The sequence below is a fragment of the Colossoma macropomum genome, unplaced genomic scaffold (assembly GCF_904425465.1).
Source record: "Colossoma macropomum unplaced genomic scaffold, Colossoma_macropomum, whole genome shotgun sequence".
NCBI classification, from domain to species: domain Eukaryota; kingdom Metazoa; phylum Chordata; class Actinopteri; order Characiformes; family Serrasalmidae; genus Colossoma; species Colossoma macropomum.
This window is the reverse complement of record NW_023494795.1, coordinates 20,428,369-20,442,477: the sequence shown is the minus strand read 5'-3', so window position 1 is coordinate 20,442,477 and position 14,109 is coordinate 20,428,369. Positions and strand designations below refer to the sequence as shown.

At 38.6% G+C, this 14,109-nt stretch overlaps 1 protein-coding gene across 1 annotated transcript in view; it reads left to right on the top strand.

Annotated features, from left to right (window-relative positions):
• Positions 1-1,763: 1,763 nt before the first annotated feature.
• Positions 1,764-14,109, top strand: part of pak5 (p21 protein (Cdc42/Rac)-activated kinase 5) — a 52,560-nt gene continuing 40,214 nt past the window's right edge. Inside the window, 2 exon segments of the mRNA XM_036581781.1 lie at positions 1,764-2,213; positions 12,639-12,862. Of these exon segments, the coding sequence (XP_036437674.1) occupies positions 2,198-2,213; positions 12,639-12,862 (240 nt within the window). The 5' untranslated portion in view covers positions 1,764-2,197.

Here is a 14,109-nt window from a genome sequence, read left to right as displayed (position 1 = left end):
ACAAAATGCTTATATTCCATAATAGTGATTACCTGTGCACTTTGCTGTCTTCTTTGCTTGTTTGCCAAGCTATTCTACTTATCAGTGAAAACACAGAGCTTTGAGGTGTGACTATCTACCTGTGGGTGCTACAATAACAATAGCACAACTAAAGCTGGTTAAATAATGACTCAATTTCAAAAGGCTTTCTATTCCTTATATATGCACTACATAGGTCATGAAATAACAGCCTCTACACACAAACAGTGCATTATATGTCTAAAGAAAGCCATTCATATTTAGTCAACGCAGCACAATTTCCTATCTAATATTTAGTGCTCTGTTTGGATTCATGACAGTGCACTATGTAGGGAGTAAGGAGCCATTTGAGATTCAGCCGTAGACATGCTCTCATGCTAAACCAAAATGATAGTAACATTGAGCAGGTTTTTGTTCATCTCTCTGTCCTCTAACCTGAATGTTGGCACTTATAGGAAGACAGAAAAGCAAAAAAAGTAGGCAGTATTAAACTAGAAAAGAGAATAGGACAACATATATAGTGGTTTCTCCATTAAATGCTGCTGTATAGTGACGTGTAGCTGGTACATGTTCATGACTTACTAATATTAGAGCAGATCTTGTGAAATATGTTTCGCCCAAGTTAAACTGCTAATACAGTATTGTAAAAAAAAACAGGTATGCGAGTTACAGATCAGTCAGCGGCATAAAATGTAATGCAGTGGATGTATGCGTGATAGTAGAGATTAGTTTTAAAACGCTTCATGTGAATTAAGCAAAATTATTACCTCAACAGATGAATGTTACTTAACAGAATCAAGTTTAAATAACTTTATACTTGAGTGATAGTTCCTTTCCATTTTTCAGTGGTCCACACACTTTAGCAAGATCTGAGTTCTGCTTACTCTCGATTTACATAGGTCAACTTGAACCAGCCAAGTTAGGTCAAATTCTCATTTAATTGTGCTTTGCTGTAAATAATCATCCGTGTGCAGTTGATCTCAACTAGATTTAGTTACTCATTGTTTAAGAAATAGTAAGTGTTACTAGATTTGCATTAGTAGGTTTAACAGATAAGTAAAGTAAACCAAAAAAGTTTATGCAATTCTTCTGTTTTACAGCGGCAGGGGACACAGATTGGCAGATTGGGTCACTGGGTCAACATTGGTAGCAACAAAGTTTATGGTTATGACTGCAGTAAAATTTTTGGGCTGTTTCTTTGGTCCATTCATCATGAAATTAACACACAGTATAAAGGGCAACAAACATTATTATGTCAAAAACTGATACAAGGTTTTGTCCCGACAGCAGCGACACATACATACATACATACTTACATTACATGCATATATACCCCACATATATAGCCCACTAGCCCAGAGTCACCTAAACATTCTACTACTACTAATACAGTCATCAAATATAGGTTGGTCACATTTAAACAGTTGTCTGAAACGGTAGATAACCATATAATTCTAATATCGTCATGCATTCCTAATCTCCAAATAATCTCTAGGTTATTTTTTCTTTACTAATTTGATCAGTAGTAATAGCTCTAATTTAAATCTGCAGTACGTCTTGTGTGTGATAATTACACTGTGGACTGGACACACTGTGTTAAATGACAGTAGCAGCTGTCTCCCTCTGTCTCTCTCTCTCTCTCTCTCTCTCTCTCTCTCTCTCTCTCTCTCTCTCTCCCTCACTTCCGTAAACTACCCTCTCTTAGCTCTGTCTGACACACATACACATAAAAGAGGGCGCTGGGGTCCGTGCTGTCTCGGTGGTGGTCTCTGCTCACAAACCGGATGTTGTGTGTGTGAACGTACACACAAGATGCCGTGGCGCTTCGGGGTGTGAGAGGAAGTGGAATAGCGGGTGAGGAGAGCGGGCGGCCGCAGCAGGACGATGGTGCGGGCCGGGCAGAGTCGAGACTGGCCCGTGTGCCGGCGCTCTGGGCTTAGCCTGTCTGCAGCGGGATGCTGCCGTCGGCACTTTTTTTGGTCCAATCTCTCATTGGGCTCTATCAGAGTGCGCATGGGTGAGCAGCCCCGGGCGAGGCTTCCACTACACATCCACTGAGGAAGGGTGCGGGAATGCGATCCCTTCTATTCATGCACCATATTATTTTATTTCATGGAAGCTGATATCGAAACAGTGTGTGGCGATTGTTCTGGAGCAGTTATTTGGTTTAAGAGGATCAATGAATCTGATACCAGGTAAGACCCTATACAGTGGGGTAGCATGTCGCTAACATATGAAATCTTTGTATACTCTTAAAAAGTAAAGAAATATTCTTTGGAGTCACGCCATACACTCTTAAAAAGATAGTTTTAAAGAGGTTCTTTAGTAAAGGCAATGGTTCTGTATAGAACCCTGAACACTCAAAGAATGCATGGTAAAATGGTTCTTCAGATTGATAGAGAATGTGTTATATATGGATCCATATAGAACTTTTTTTGAAAACAGTTCTATGAAGCACCAAAAAGGATTTGTTTGTTGTTAAAAGGTTGACATAATAACAATAGCAGAACCCTTTTTGGTGCTATATAGAACCAGTAAACCCCTCCTCTAAATATTAAATCTCAAATTAGAAGTTAGAAACTGTAACTAGGCCTGGACACCTCTGACCAACTTTCAGAATTTACATTAACATTTTGTGGGGCATTTTTTTTTATCTCACACCTAGCGAAATTTATTAAATGTGACTCTTGTTTCTGATTGAAAAAACTAAGTTTTCTTTAACAAATGGTAAAGTTAGCCTATTTTTGAACTCTATTTTTCATGTCTGCAGCCACACGGGTCTTAATAGAAATGGAAAACAATATGACATAATAGCTAGAATAGCAAAATAACTGTACATTTATTTTTGATAGTTTCATACGTTTAAAAGCAAGTACATTTGTTCATTAACTAGCAGAAAAATGTATAGATGATTTTTTGCTTTACATTTTAGCAAGAGTAAGTCTACTTTCATTTAAGTGAAACAAGATCAGTTATAAGTACTTTGTCCACCACGGTGTAATTTGTTGTTTTATAAAGACTTGTACAGTTTTAGCTTAAATCCAGAGATTGCATTGGGCTACGTTCAAAAGATATTTTGGTTATGTTACTGCTGGTGTGTTTGTGGTGGGGCTCAATGTGAGTGAGAAACTTATTCAAACATGAAAGCTCATAAGGGAAAGCTACATGTGTTTGCTGTTATTTTTCAATCAGGCAAAAAAGTCCATTTGCCCACCTGCTACATCTTTGTAGCTGGGTTTTGTAGGAGGAGAGTTAATAGCAGCAGCAATTAGTTTTTCCTTTGTTTTGTTCAAAATTAATGAAGCTGACTGAAGCCCAGATGCACTCCGTCTCCTATTGGCTGACGCAACTCTGTCAAACTTTTTCAATGGAAAATGGAGCACAGTTGTATAATTATCATGTGCTGGTGTCTGTGTATCATTTTCACTGAAATTAGTGGCAAGAAATGCACTTTTGTGAATACTGTGAAGTTAAATTAGAGACAAATTCTAATCATTTGTTAATCATAAGTCATTGATAGGGGGGCATACGCAGCCATGCCTCTGTTTAAACAGCCACCTGGTTTGGTCAAACTCAGATTAGAATGGCATTACCTTTCAGGAACAGAGAGTCTTTCGTCTCTGGTTCTTTTGTAAGGTGAGCTGGCTGGCCTGTGAGTGACCACACACACACACAGGTCAGATACAGGCCTAAAATAGCCACGGGGCCTGTGCTGTTAGCAGGACTGCTGGGGAAGGGCCAGGCCTACTCCGTCCCACACTGCCACTGCTCTGCTCTGAGCGGGAAACGCCTGCCGTCTCTCAGATGGCGACAGATGGTTCAGGGACAAACAGAACTTAAGGTTTTGAGCATTGCTTCCCCTTTCAGTGCCACAACTCTGACCACATGACCCCTGGCAGTTGCTGATGCTGGACATTAGCATTACCTAGCATTACCATTACCTTCTTAAACTCTTAAGATCTGTTGGGGGGTCCACACTTCTGTTCCCCTGTTCTTGTAACTATGTACTAGAGCTAGGAAACAAAATTCAATGTCATGGTGTTTCCCCAATATATCAAGATTTTAGATATTTAAGTTAGCAAACAAACAACCATGGGCCCTTATATATCGTCGCTGTCCAAAAAACATGTATCTCAAATTTTGTCGATTTTTATTTTTCTACATCATTTCAACACACCAGCTGTCCTTTACGTTGTGTGAAAATTTCATGATGATTGGACCAATAAAATTCTAAATCACTTAGAATAAAATCTCTTTACTTTAACTTACACTGAAAGGTAAGATTGTTTTTGCCTTCTCCTGTAAAGTTACTATTTTGTGGATACTTGTTTTTCTTTTGACAACAACGATAGACACTAATACAAGTACACAGCCATACTTACAGAAATACCCAATTTCTTAAAGCCCCTGTCTACTAATTTTTCCCTTTGTGCTGTGCTATGTGGAAGTAGTTTGTGCACAGTCTGTTATTCACAATTTGAACTTCAAATTTCATTTTTCTGTTCCTGTCTTGTGAGCAGTATCTTGTAGCTGTATCAAGTCCAGCGCCCCTGTTGTAATCACAGTATTTGTTCCAGAAATTCATATTTTTGGGCTCAAAACCAACATATAGGACTGTACCTATTCATGGTGCAGAACAAGACATACATTTGTAAGAGCATAGCAGTATTGCAATTATGCCAATAAGAATCAACTATATAGCCACAACCTGTCCACCCATATTCAGCACCTGCTTGTCGAAATATTTTCAGACATTCACATTCACATTTTATTCCAAACGTGATGACCACCAGATTCCCACTTTGTGTTTTCATCAGTGAAACAAAACACTACATATAGGTAATAATTATGGCTGATCATTAATAAAACATGCTTGTTTAAGCAGTTGAAAAATGTGTCATAACAAAATGCGACATCCAACACGTGTATTCTACCAAAACACTACAGTGCAGTTGCGTTTTAAACCCCCGTGTGTAAGCGCTTTAGGTAATTCTGATGTGCTTAACAGCAGCTGTTTCAGCCAAGCATCATTTTGGACTTTTATCAATTGTATTGATTTTAAGTTAAAAAGTATAAACAAGATTTTGAGCTAATAACATGACAGTAAAAATGTCCTAATAGATCAGTTAGACACCACAGCTCTGTGTAACTTGACATGCAGCAACACTGACATTTAGCCAGCAACTTTTATTAGTAGGTGAGAGTTGAATTCAGCTCTTAATCCATCAATCAAAACTGAGAAATGCAAGTTCAGCAGCTCTGTACACTGAAAAAGGTGATGCACTGAATTAATTGATTTAAATGTGTACATCATCAGGTTAAACACTGGCTTGGCACAAGTCTGAATACAGATAACCTTCCATGTGTATCTTCTGATGTAACTTTTTAACTTAAAGACCCAGGGAACCTAAATCTGTGTTTTCTTTCTAATTAGATTAATCTTGTTCTTGCAGGCAAACAGCAAATATGTACTAAGTATACCCTTTGAATAATGTTCCCATGACTAATAAATGACCTCTATATTTCACCATATTTCTCTAACTCTTCTTTAAGCATTTCGCTTACCAATAACAAGGCTGACATCTGGCATCTGAATTGCTGCTGGATCCTACTATAAGCAGGTTAACTTTGTTTACAAGAGTGAGATAGATACTGGTCCACCTTAAATGTAGGAATAAAAAGCTGATATGCTAGCTACTTCCTTAACATCAAGGCTTACAGTATTCCCCTCTACTTTTGTAGTTGTACAACTGTACTTTACGTGGAGCACAATGAGGCACACGAGAAATTTCTCCACTGCATCCATAAATATGTCCATGCTGACCCATAATGGGAGTTTGTGTGACCTCCATTTCAGAGGTTTGGTCCAGCAGTTAGCTAGCTAGCTGTAGGTTGTGGATTCAATGTTCATGCTGCTGAGCATTCAGATATAGAGGAGAGGCTCAAATGTGTAGGGCTGAACTACACTGATTGGTAGTGTTGCTCAGCACTACTACTGGCACCGGGTTGTTTACGTTGCCTGGAAGACTCCACTGTCATCACTATGCGATCTGACACACCTACACAGTTCTAAGCACGTAGCAGCTCAAAACTTTTTAGAGCATTCGTCTACTATTAAATTGTTTTAATTTATATATATATTAAATATAACATTGGTAAGCACCTTTTCTGTTTAATTGGACTGAAAGTCTTTAATAACAATCATTATTTTAATTCTAAAGGTTTTTCTTATCTGCTCATCAATAACAACTTGTAGACTTTCCAGTGAACCAGGCAAGGAATAAAAAAACTTGCCTTAAGTCTATCATCCGATAAGGGAATCCTCCAGAGCCCTCTAACTTAACTACATTTCACTCAAAAGCTAGTCAAACCCCCTCAGTTGAAAGCATGCTAGTTCATGCAGTTTTCTGCCTAAAAGCCTGCAAATGTAAGTGATGTATGCAATTAGATTCAATGGTATGTGTATGTGTGTTCGCAACTGGTTGACTGTTCAGTGACAGCAAAGAAAAAAGGCCAAAGCTGCACTCTCTGTGCGCACCCACATTTCCTTTTTTTTCTCCTCTTAACTGTTGGCCCAGGATGCCTTAAGCCCTCTCTAGTCTGTGTAATCCCATTCCCAAGACGTCCCTACTCATCTAGGTCATAGGTTTCATTTGGAGTATGACTGCAGACAGCCCCTTCACTCTCATCCCTCTGCCCATAATCCCACCCAATCCCTTAAGCATGGCGCGTTTGCGAAGCCGCAGCACAAGCAGTGCAAACCCCAGCACATTAAGCACACGTCTAATCTGGACATGTATTGTCAGAGTCCAGCCGCGCTTCACTGTCAAGTTTCAGAGTTTGTCTTTGTTGAGACGTTATGTCACCATTTAGCTCTGATGTCATGAATTATGTCGGTAAGGCCTAACAGCACGTCTCAAAGAAGTGTTTGTCTGGACAGAGGCTTAAGGGCACCAGAGTTCTGCACTAATGATGGGAGAGTGAGTGTGTGTGTGTGTTGTGTCTGCTGTTCATCTGTATGTTTTATATGTTTATTGTTGAAATTGTAAAGCAACCATGGGTTTGAGAAGGGCACTATTCAATGTAAACATATTGGTGTTATTATACCATTATACCCATACAAAAGAAAAATATATTTACATCTACTTCCAAATTACCACCCCAGGGCCACATCCAGCCTACAAAATGGCTTTATAAGGCCCCTAACATGTTTAAAATGTTTCCTTAAACATGGCCTGCAAATTAGTTTTTAATTTTCTGCATTTTGTTTTTTTTTTCATTTTGGAATCCATATTTGTCTCAAAATAGGACCCTTTTTTCACTTGACTAATTATTGGCCTTAAACATGTGAGTAACCAAGCAACAAGCCGACATAAACTAACTAATATGTAGTACATCTACATAAATGCCTGGGTGTGCACACAAGCTAACTTGCCATTGAAGACAAATGTAATGTTTTTTTTCCTGTTGTTTAGCCACCCCCAGGAGCAGCGTTGGTGACCACTGTCATACCACATAAACAAATCTATTTAAGAGTACTTTGCTCAACAATCAGGTTATTTGGAAGAATTGTCCATCATCCATTAACCATGCCTTTATGCCTACTGACTACTGTTATCAAAGATGATATGGGCTCTCTAACACTAAAGAGTGTTGTTCCAAATGTCCAACAGGCCAGATGATACTCTCTGCCTATTAACTCAATGGCACAGTGGGAGAGGGACAGTCCTATCTTATAATCTACTCTGTAACCTTGGATTAAAGACACTTTACAGTCTCTGGGTGAAAAGTGTGCACTTGTATAGTATGTTTATGACCACATTGTTGTTTCATTAATGAAGTCATTGCCACTCAGATAAGTCTTTATTCTTTGGATTTTATTTTTTGGTCTTTCAATTTTGTATCGTAGTGTTTTTTGGCTTCAGTGACTGTTTCAAGAGGGCACTTTTGGTGGACAGATATTGAAGCAGCAACAGGCCACATTTGCAGCACAATCGGCCACTGAACAGGAGACAGTGGGCATGAGCCCAAAAGAGGAAAGGGCCATCGGCAAGCCCGCATTGCGTAGGAGATGAGGTGGGGTGATTGACAAATCAGCAGAAAATGGATAAGGGAGCTGATAAAGGTGTGGGGAATGCAGCAGTGTTCAAGACCTACTGTTATTTTAAGTCATCACTACGTATGCAAGGCATGAGAAAAATGCATGTGCATATCTCCATTTGCAAGCTCGTCTACAAGTTTCATGCAGTGGTTCAGCCTGACACCACATGGATATAAACATTCCAGCAAAAATCTTTGCATTATTTTTTTGAATTTCCTATTTATTTTGTAACCCTTAGAAACCTAGAAATATTACTGTCATTTTGCTGTAGTTTTTAAATGTAATTTCTGAATTACATAATTGATTATATAGTGTATTACATAAGTATTTACATGTACGTTTGATTTACGTTCTGTACTGATAGGTTTGAGTAAGCCTTTCTGCTGTGAAGAAATGACAAACTAAAAAATTAAAATGATCTTATTTCTCTCTGCAAAGCAAGATGGTATGTAGACCCAAAAATACTTTCCATCAAATTCTAATCATAATAAAATCTCAATTAACACAAATATGATATTGACAAAGTTAAGAATCTGTACTTTCAAAATAATTTCTCCTTTTTTTCCAATGAGCAACAAGTGACAAAAAAATTATATCAGTTTACACTATGCCTTTGTAATTAACTCTTAGAAATTGTTAATTATTTGTCATAGTAAGTACAAACCTCCCTTTTGCATTGTTAATCTGAGAGGCTCGTGATATAAAATACTTGGCAAAAGCCTTTTATTCACCTGAGAAAATGTGTATGTGTTTGCTAACAGTTTCCACACCTCTCCTTGAGGAAGACTGGTATTTACAGTTACAGTCCAACACTTAGTTTATCTAATGAATCCTTTATTAAAGTTAATCAGGTGTGCTGTTGATAGATTTTAACAAATCCATATAATGGCTGGAGTTCAGTGAGACGTTAAGAAGTCAAGAACACAAACCTGTATTCTTCCAACTGTATTGTTCTAACCAAGATATTAATAACTTTATTGCAAACAGGAAATTTCTGTTACTTTCTCTCTGCATTTATGTTTATTTGTATGTATTTTAAGGCAATTTTTTACTGCCATCAACACTCTTACTGCCTTAATCGACTTACATCTCTTCAGAATTGCTCACTTTTAGCCCCATCAGGTTTGTGCTCGCAGCCCAGCTTTTCTTATTATTGTTTTCCGTGTTTATGTCTAAACTTGAACATCCATGTCCTCAGGTGTCATTTTATTGATTAGAAATGTGTGTGAGATAGGATTCTAGGATACAGAGTAAGGCTGTGCAATGTATTGTTTGTTAATGTTATTGCAGTGTTGATGTTTGCAATACAGAAGGCTGCAGAATGCTAATTAACCCTTCAGTACAAGCCTTCACACTGTATACTGACCAATCATGGACTTTTCTAACAATTCCAAAATAATGCAGGTTTACCAATTTACTTTTTAACACATTGCAAGGCACTATAATGTGGTTGGTATAGTGTAGTGGGTAATACCTCTGGCTTTCATGCTGTAGACTGGGGAAGACTCCCAGTCCCTGGGCAAGACTCCTAACACTAGCTTCACCTACCTGTGTAAAATAATCAAATTGTAAGTCGTTCTGGATAAGAGTGTCTGCCAAATGTCATAAATGTAAATCTCATGTAACAATATCATCACATGTTTTTTGTTAATTGTGCAGCTCTAATACAAACCCCAAAGGTAAATCCTTTGCTTGACCAGTTCATTCTCTGCCTCGGCTAAAGACTGTGGCCTGTGACTTCCTCTCCAGTAAACTCATGCCTTTCCAACGCTCCACTCTCTACTGTTTAAAACCACTAAATCATACCCAATGACTCTCCTGGAGCTAGCTAGAGTGAGCAGATTGAATGAGAAATACTCCATTAATCAGCTTTGTGAGCTCCTATGTTATTTTTCACTTTCTCTCTTGCTGGGAGCCGTCCACTTTGTCAGCTCTCTCAGGTGTTGCTGGGAGACAAAGCACTTCGTTCATGCAAAACATGCTGCTGCTTTTCTGCGCACAGGTTGAGTCTCAGATGCTTCTCAGATGTGCCTGTGGGGCCGGATTCAGCAGCCCATGTAAACGCTTGTTGGTTCTCTAAGCTGGCAAGTGGGGGGTGGATCTGGACAGTACTGTGTCTGGTAGGAAAGTTGGATTCAGTTTAGTGAACTGATTCTTTCAAGTTGCCTGTTTCAACAAATCAAATGATTCAGTGATTCATGGATTCACCAGTGGGCAGTATGACTATATTAATTATCATGATCAGTTATGTCACAGTGTGCGTTTCTTGAGCATACAGCAGATTTTGTCAACTTTTTAGAATTATACAATTCATAAGCAACAGGAAATTATCTTATCACAGGTGTAACAGAGGCTCTCAAATCTCCACAGTGTGAACTTTACATGTAAAGAATAAACATTCTTTACTTTTAATGGAAGTTAAGGTTATAGGATTTTATTCTAAGCCATTTTGACCCTTTCTACTGGTCTATTCCTTAATAATGGACAGGTACTATTTTCAAAATATGTAAAAAACAAAACAAAACAAGATACAACAAGATATGAGGTTTTGTCCTAATAATTATAGTATACACTAGAGAGTCTATAGACAACAGCCACATTGTAATTTGACACTTTGTCAAAGTTTTTAGCTAGTCTTTGATTTTTCAATTTATTACTTTGATTATTAATAAAAAAAATATATACTTTTTCAGTGTTTATTTGGCTCAGTTGTTGTAGTAACTTGGCAGTTAAGTTTAGGGTCAGCAGTTATGTGTTTCTCTCTGATTCTGGAAGCTGCAGTGAAGAAGCCTAGTTGGCTAGCTGGTGGTTGTCAACCTCGCTATAGCAATATAGAGGAACATAATATTTTTTGCTGTGACCAGGCCCCTGCCCCATGTACAACAACTTTTGATTTATTGATTGTCTGATGTGTTTGATGTTTCCAACTTCTACTCAATAATAGAGTAAGACTCAGAATGCAGAAAGCACAAACACAACAAGCTATAAGCTTCTTACAGTCTTCAGACAGTGTAAGCAAATTCAAATAGGTTGTTTATAATATGTTACAATGTACAAGTTTAAGATCTAATGTGGTTACATTTTGAAAGACTTATTTGAATTGTATCAGAAGTCTTCAGCCTTTTATGTGGATGTCGATATTGTGTAATATTTTACAAAAAGGTATTAGAATGGACTTGCGGAATGGAAGAATGAATTATTCAAGAGTTGGACATTGCTAAACTCTGGCCATTGTTAGAGAATGCATATAGTGAAAACACTTCTATTTTTTTCCACAGCTGACGTTCTCTCTCTTGCACTGACACACACACACTAGCTGTCTCTTTGTCTGTGTGCGTGTGTTGGCAGCACAGCTGGCGGTGTGTAGGTCAGCCTGGCACGGTGCAGGGCCCGGCGTGTCCGAGCTGAAGGACAGCATTGTTTTCCTGAATGACAGTGATGAACAAAAAGTGAGGGATGATCCTGACACACTGAGATCTATTCAGCAGTGAAAACACAAAGGGGTCGACGAGTGGTCAGATGCCCTCTTCATTTCCAAAGGCTTCTGATCCATATCAGCATTGGCAAATGCATTCTTGCAGGAATAAATGGATTCACACTTGGCTTTGTTACTAACTGACAATAATGCTCTTATGCTGTAAGATTTGCTGTGTGTATGTATCAACATGCTTGAATTCTGTCATCTTAGATTGCATTTAGCGAATAGTTTACTCTTTCATATTAGATGATATATGCTTTGTGGTGTTTTTTTTAGAGAAAAGGGCTGAAATCCAGAGAAAACAGTGTTTAATTATAGCTCATGTCTGCACATTCTAGCAGAGCTAATGATCTTACATATCCAGGATAATCTTCTACCACCTATAAAGTGCTGCCTGAGTCAATCAGCTGCAGCACATAGCATTCATGGTGCCACAGCTGTGGACCAGCTTGACTGTATAGTATGAATGACTGTAATATTTTCTTAAATCCAGCTGTGCCTGATGGTTGGAGGCATGAGTGTACAGGAGGCATGTATGAAACAAATAACTTGAGAAATTTGATGGAACTGATGTTGGCCTCTTCTACAAATTTCCCATTCCACCTTAAATGGTGCAGCAGTTACATTCAGGTGCCTGTACACGTGCCAGAATGTAACTGTTGCTCCATTTAAGGTGGAACAGAAAATACGAAGTGGCGAATGAGATCAGCTTCAACCTTGTAGCAATTAAGAGATGGAGCAACATTTAGCATAGAGAACAATGTACATACAGTGCAGAACATTCTCAAATTAGCACATTTTGCTGAATGGCTGATTCAAGGATGTTTCAGACACTTTGCTGTGAAAATGAAAATGCAGCAGTCCCTTACGTTTGAAGGAACAGCCAACCTGAGGTTAGCCTTAGCCTAGCATGGACAGCAGCTTAATTGCTGTGCTTTTGATTCCTTTTGCAACAGTTGCAGTAACTGGAAGCATAACATGCATTACAACAATACATACTGTTACATTTTTGCATTATACATTCTCTCTGTGTGTTTTCAGGTTTGTCCAGCTTTTCCAACATGTTTGGAAAAAAGAAGAAGAGGCTGGAGATCTCGGCCCCCTCAAACTTTGAGCATCGCGTGCACACAGGGTTCGACCCGCGTGAGCAGAAGTTCACCGGACTGCCTCAGCAATGGCAGAGCCTGCTGGCAGACACAGCCAACCGGCCAAAACCTATGGTGGACCCCTCCTACATCACCCCCATCCAGCTAGCACCCATGAAGGTACATGAAGGACTCCTCTGTGTTTCACCCTGTTACTCCTCGGTGGTTAACCTCTCCTTTCCTGTGCTACTTGCTGCCTCCACTCAATCTCATTGTTGGAGGATGTATATCATGTTAAAGTAGAAATGGTTGCAGAAATGTGAAATGATTGGATTGGACAACATTATATACATTTTGTAGTAACTTTTTGTATTTTTATACACTCAAAACAATCATGAATTTAATTTATTTATGCCATATTCCTGTTCAATAAAATAGAACAGAGTCAGCGTATACAGGCTTTATCACCTCATCATAAAACATTGTTTTGAGTGTATTTAAGTGCACAGCAAAGTGTTGAATTCACACCTGCAGTGTTCACTGAAGTCCAGATGGACCCAAATGAACATTGTAAGTGTTAAATTAAAGTTGAGAATTTGCTGCTTGGCTTTGGAACACACGCTTCTGCTTCCATTTCATTTGTCCAACAGACTGAATTTCTGTATGGAGAATTTTTGTGATGGCACACGGTACTTCCATAAACAGCAATCCCTGATTGTGATCGCTGATACCGAATGTGCCCTGTTTTGTGTGTTAATTCAGAAATAATGAGTTCTAATAGTTTTCGATCAAGAAGTGTACCCTATTTTTATCTGTATAATATTAGCTTATGTGCATATTAAAGACCACCCTTTATTTAATTTCCAGTTTAAACAGCTGTTAAGGACAAGTTATTTGGAGGTGTGGAAGAATATCCCTATAGATTTATTTGAAAAACTGACGCTGAAGAATGAATAACTTCACTAGCATAATTTTGATAGGAAATTAAATAAATAAAGGGTGGTCTTTAGCTTTTGCACAGTACTGTATATGTATAATATGGGACATCCCCCTGTCCACTCTGTTTCCATAGCCAGTGCCAGTGTAGCCTCCCTGTCCTGCCTTCTTTCTGCTGTCCCTGTTGCCTTGTCTCTGCATCTGTTTTGTAGCTTTGTTCTGTGCCTGTACACCTTGTGTGTGTCACTGTCACTATCCGCTATCCGCTATCTACAGACTCAACACACTAGCACTGGGAAGAACTGCTGTATTTCAGCATTTGAATGAATTCCCCACAATTATGATTATTACATCGCACCATTTAATGTGTCTCTTTATAGCTTTTGACTAATAGAGAAATGAAAGGGAAGTATTATTAAACACTACGTACGAGGACCAAAGAGGTCCTCAGGGACTTTAGTCAAAACCAGCTCTAAATATGCAAACTTTTA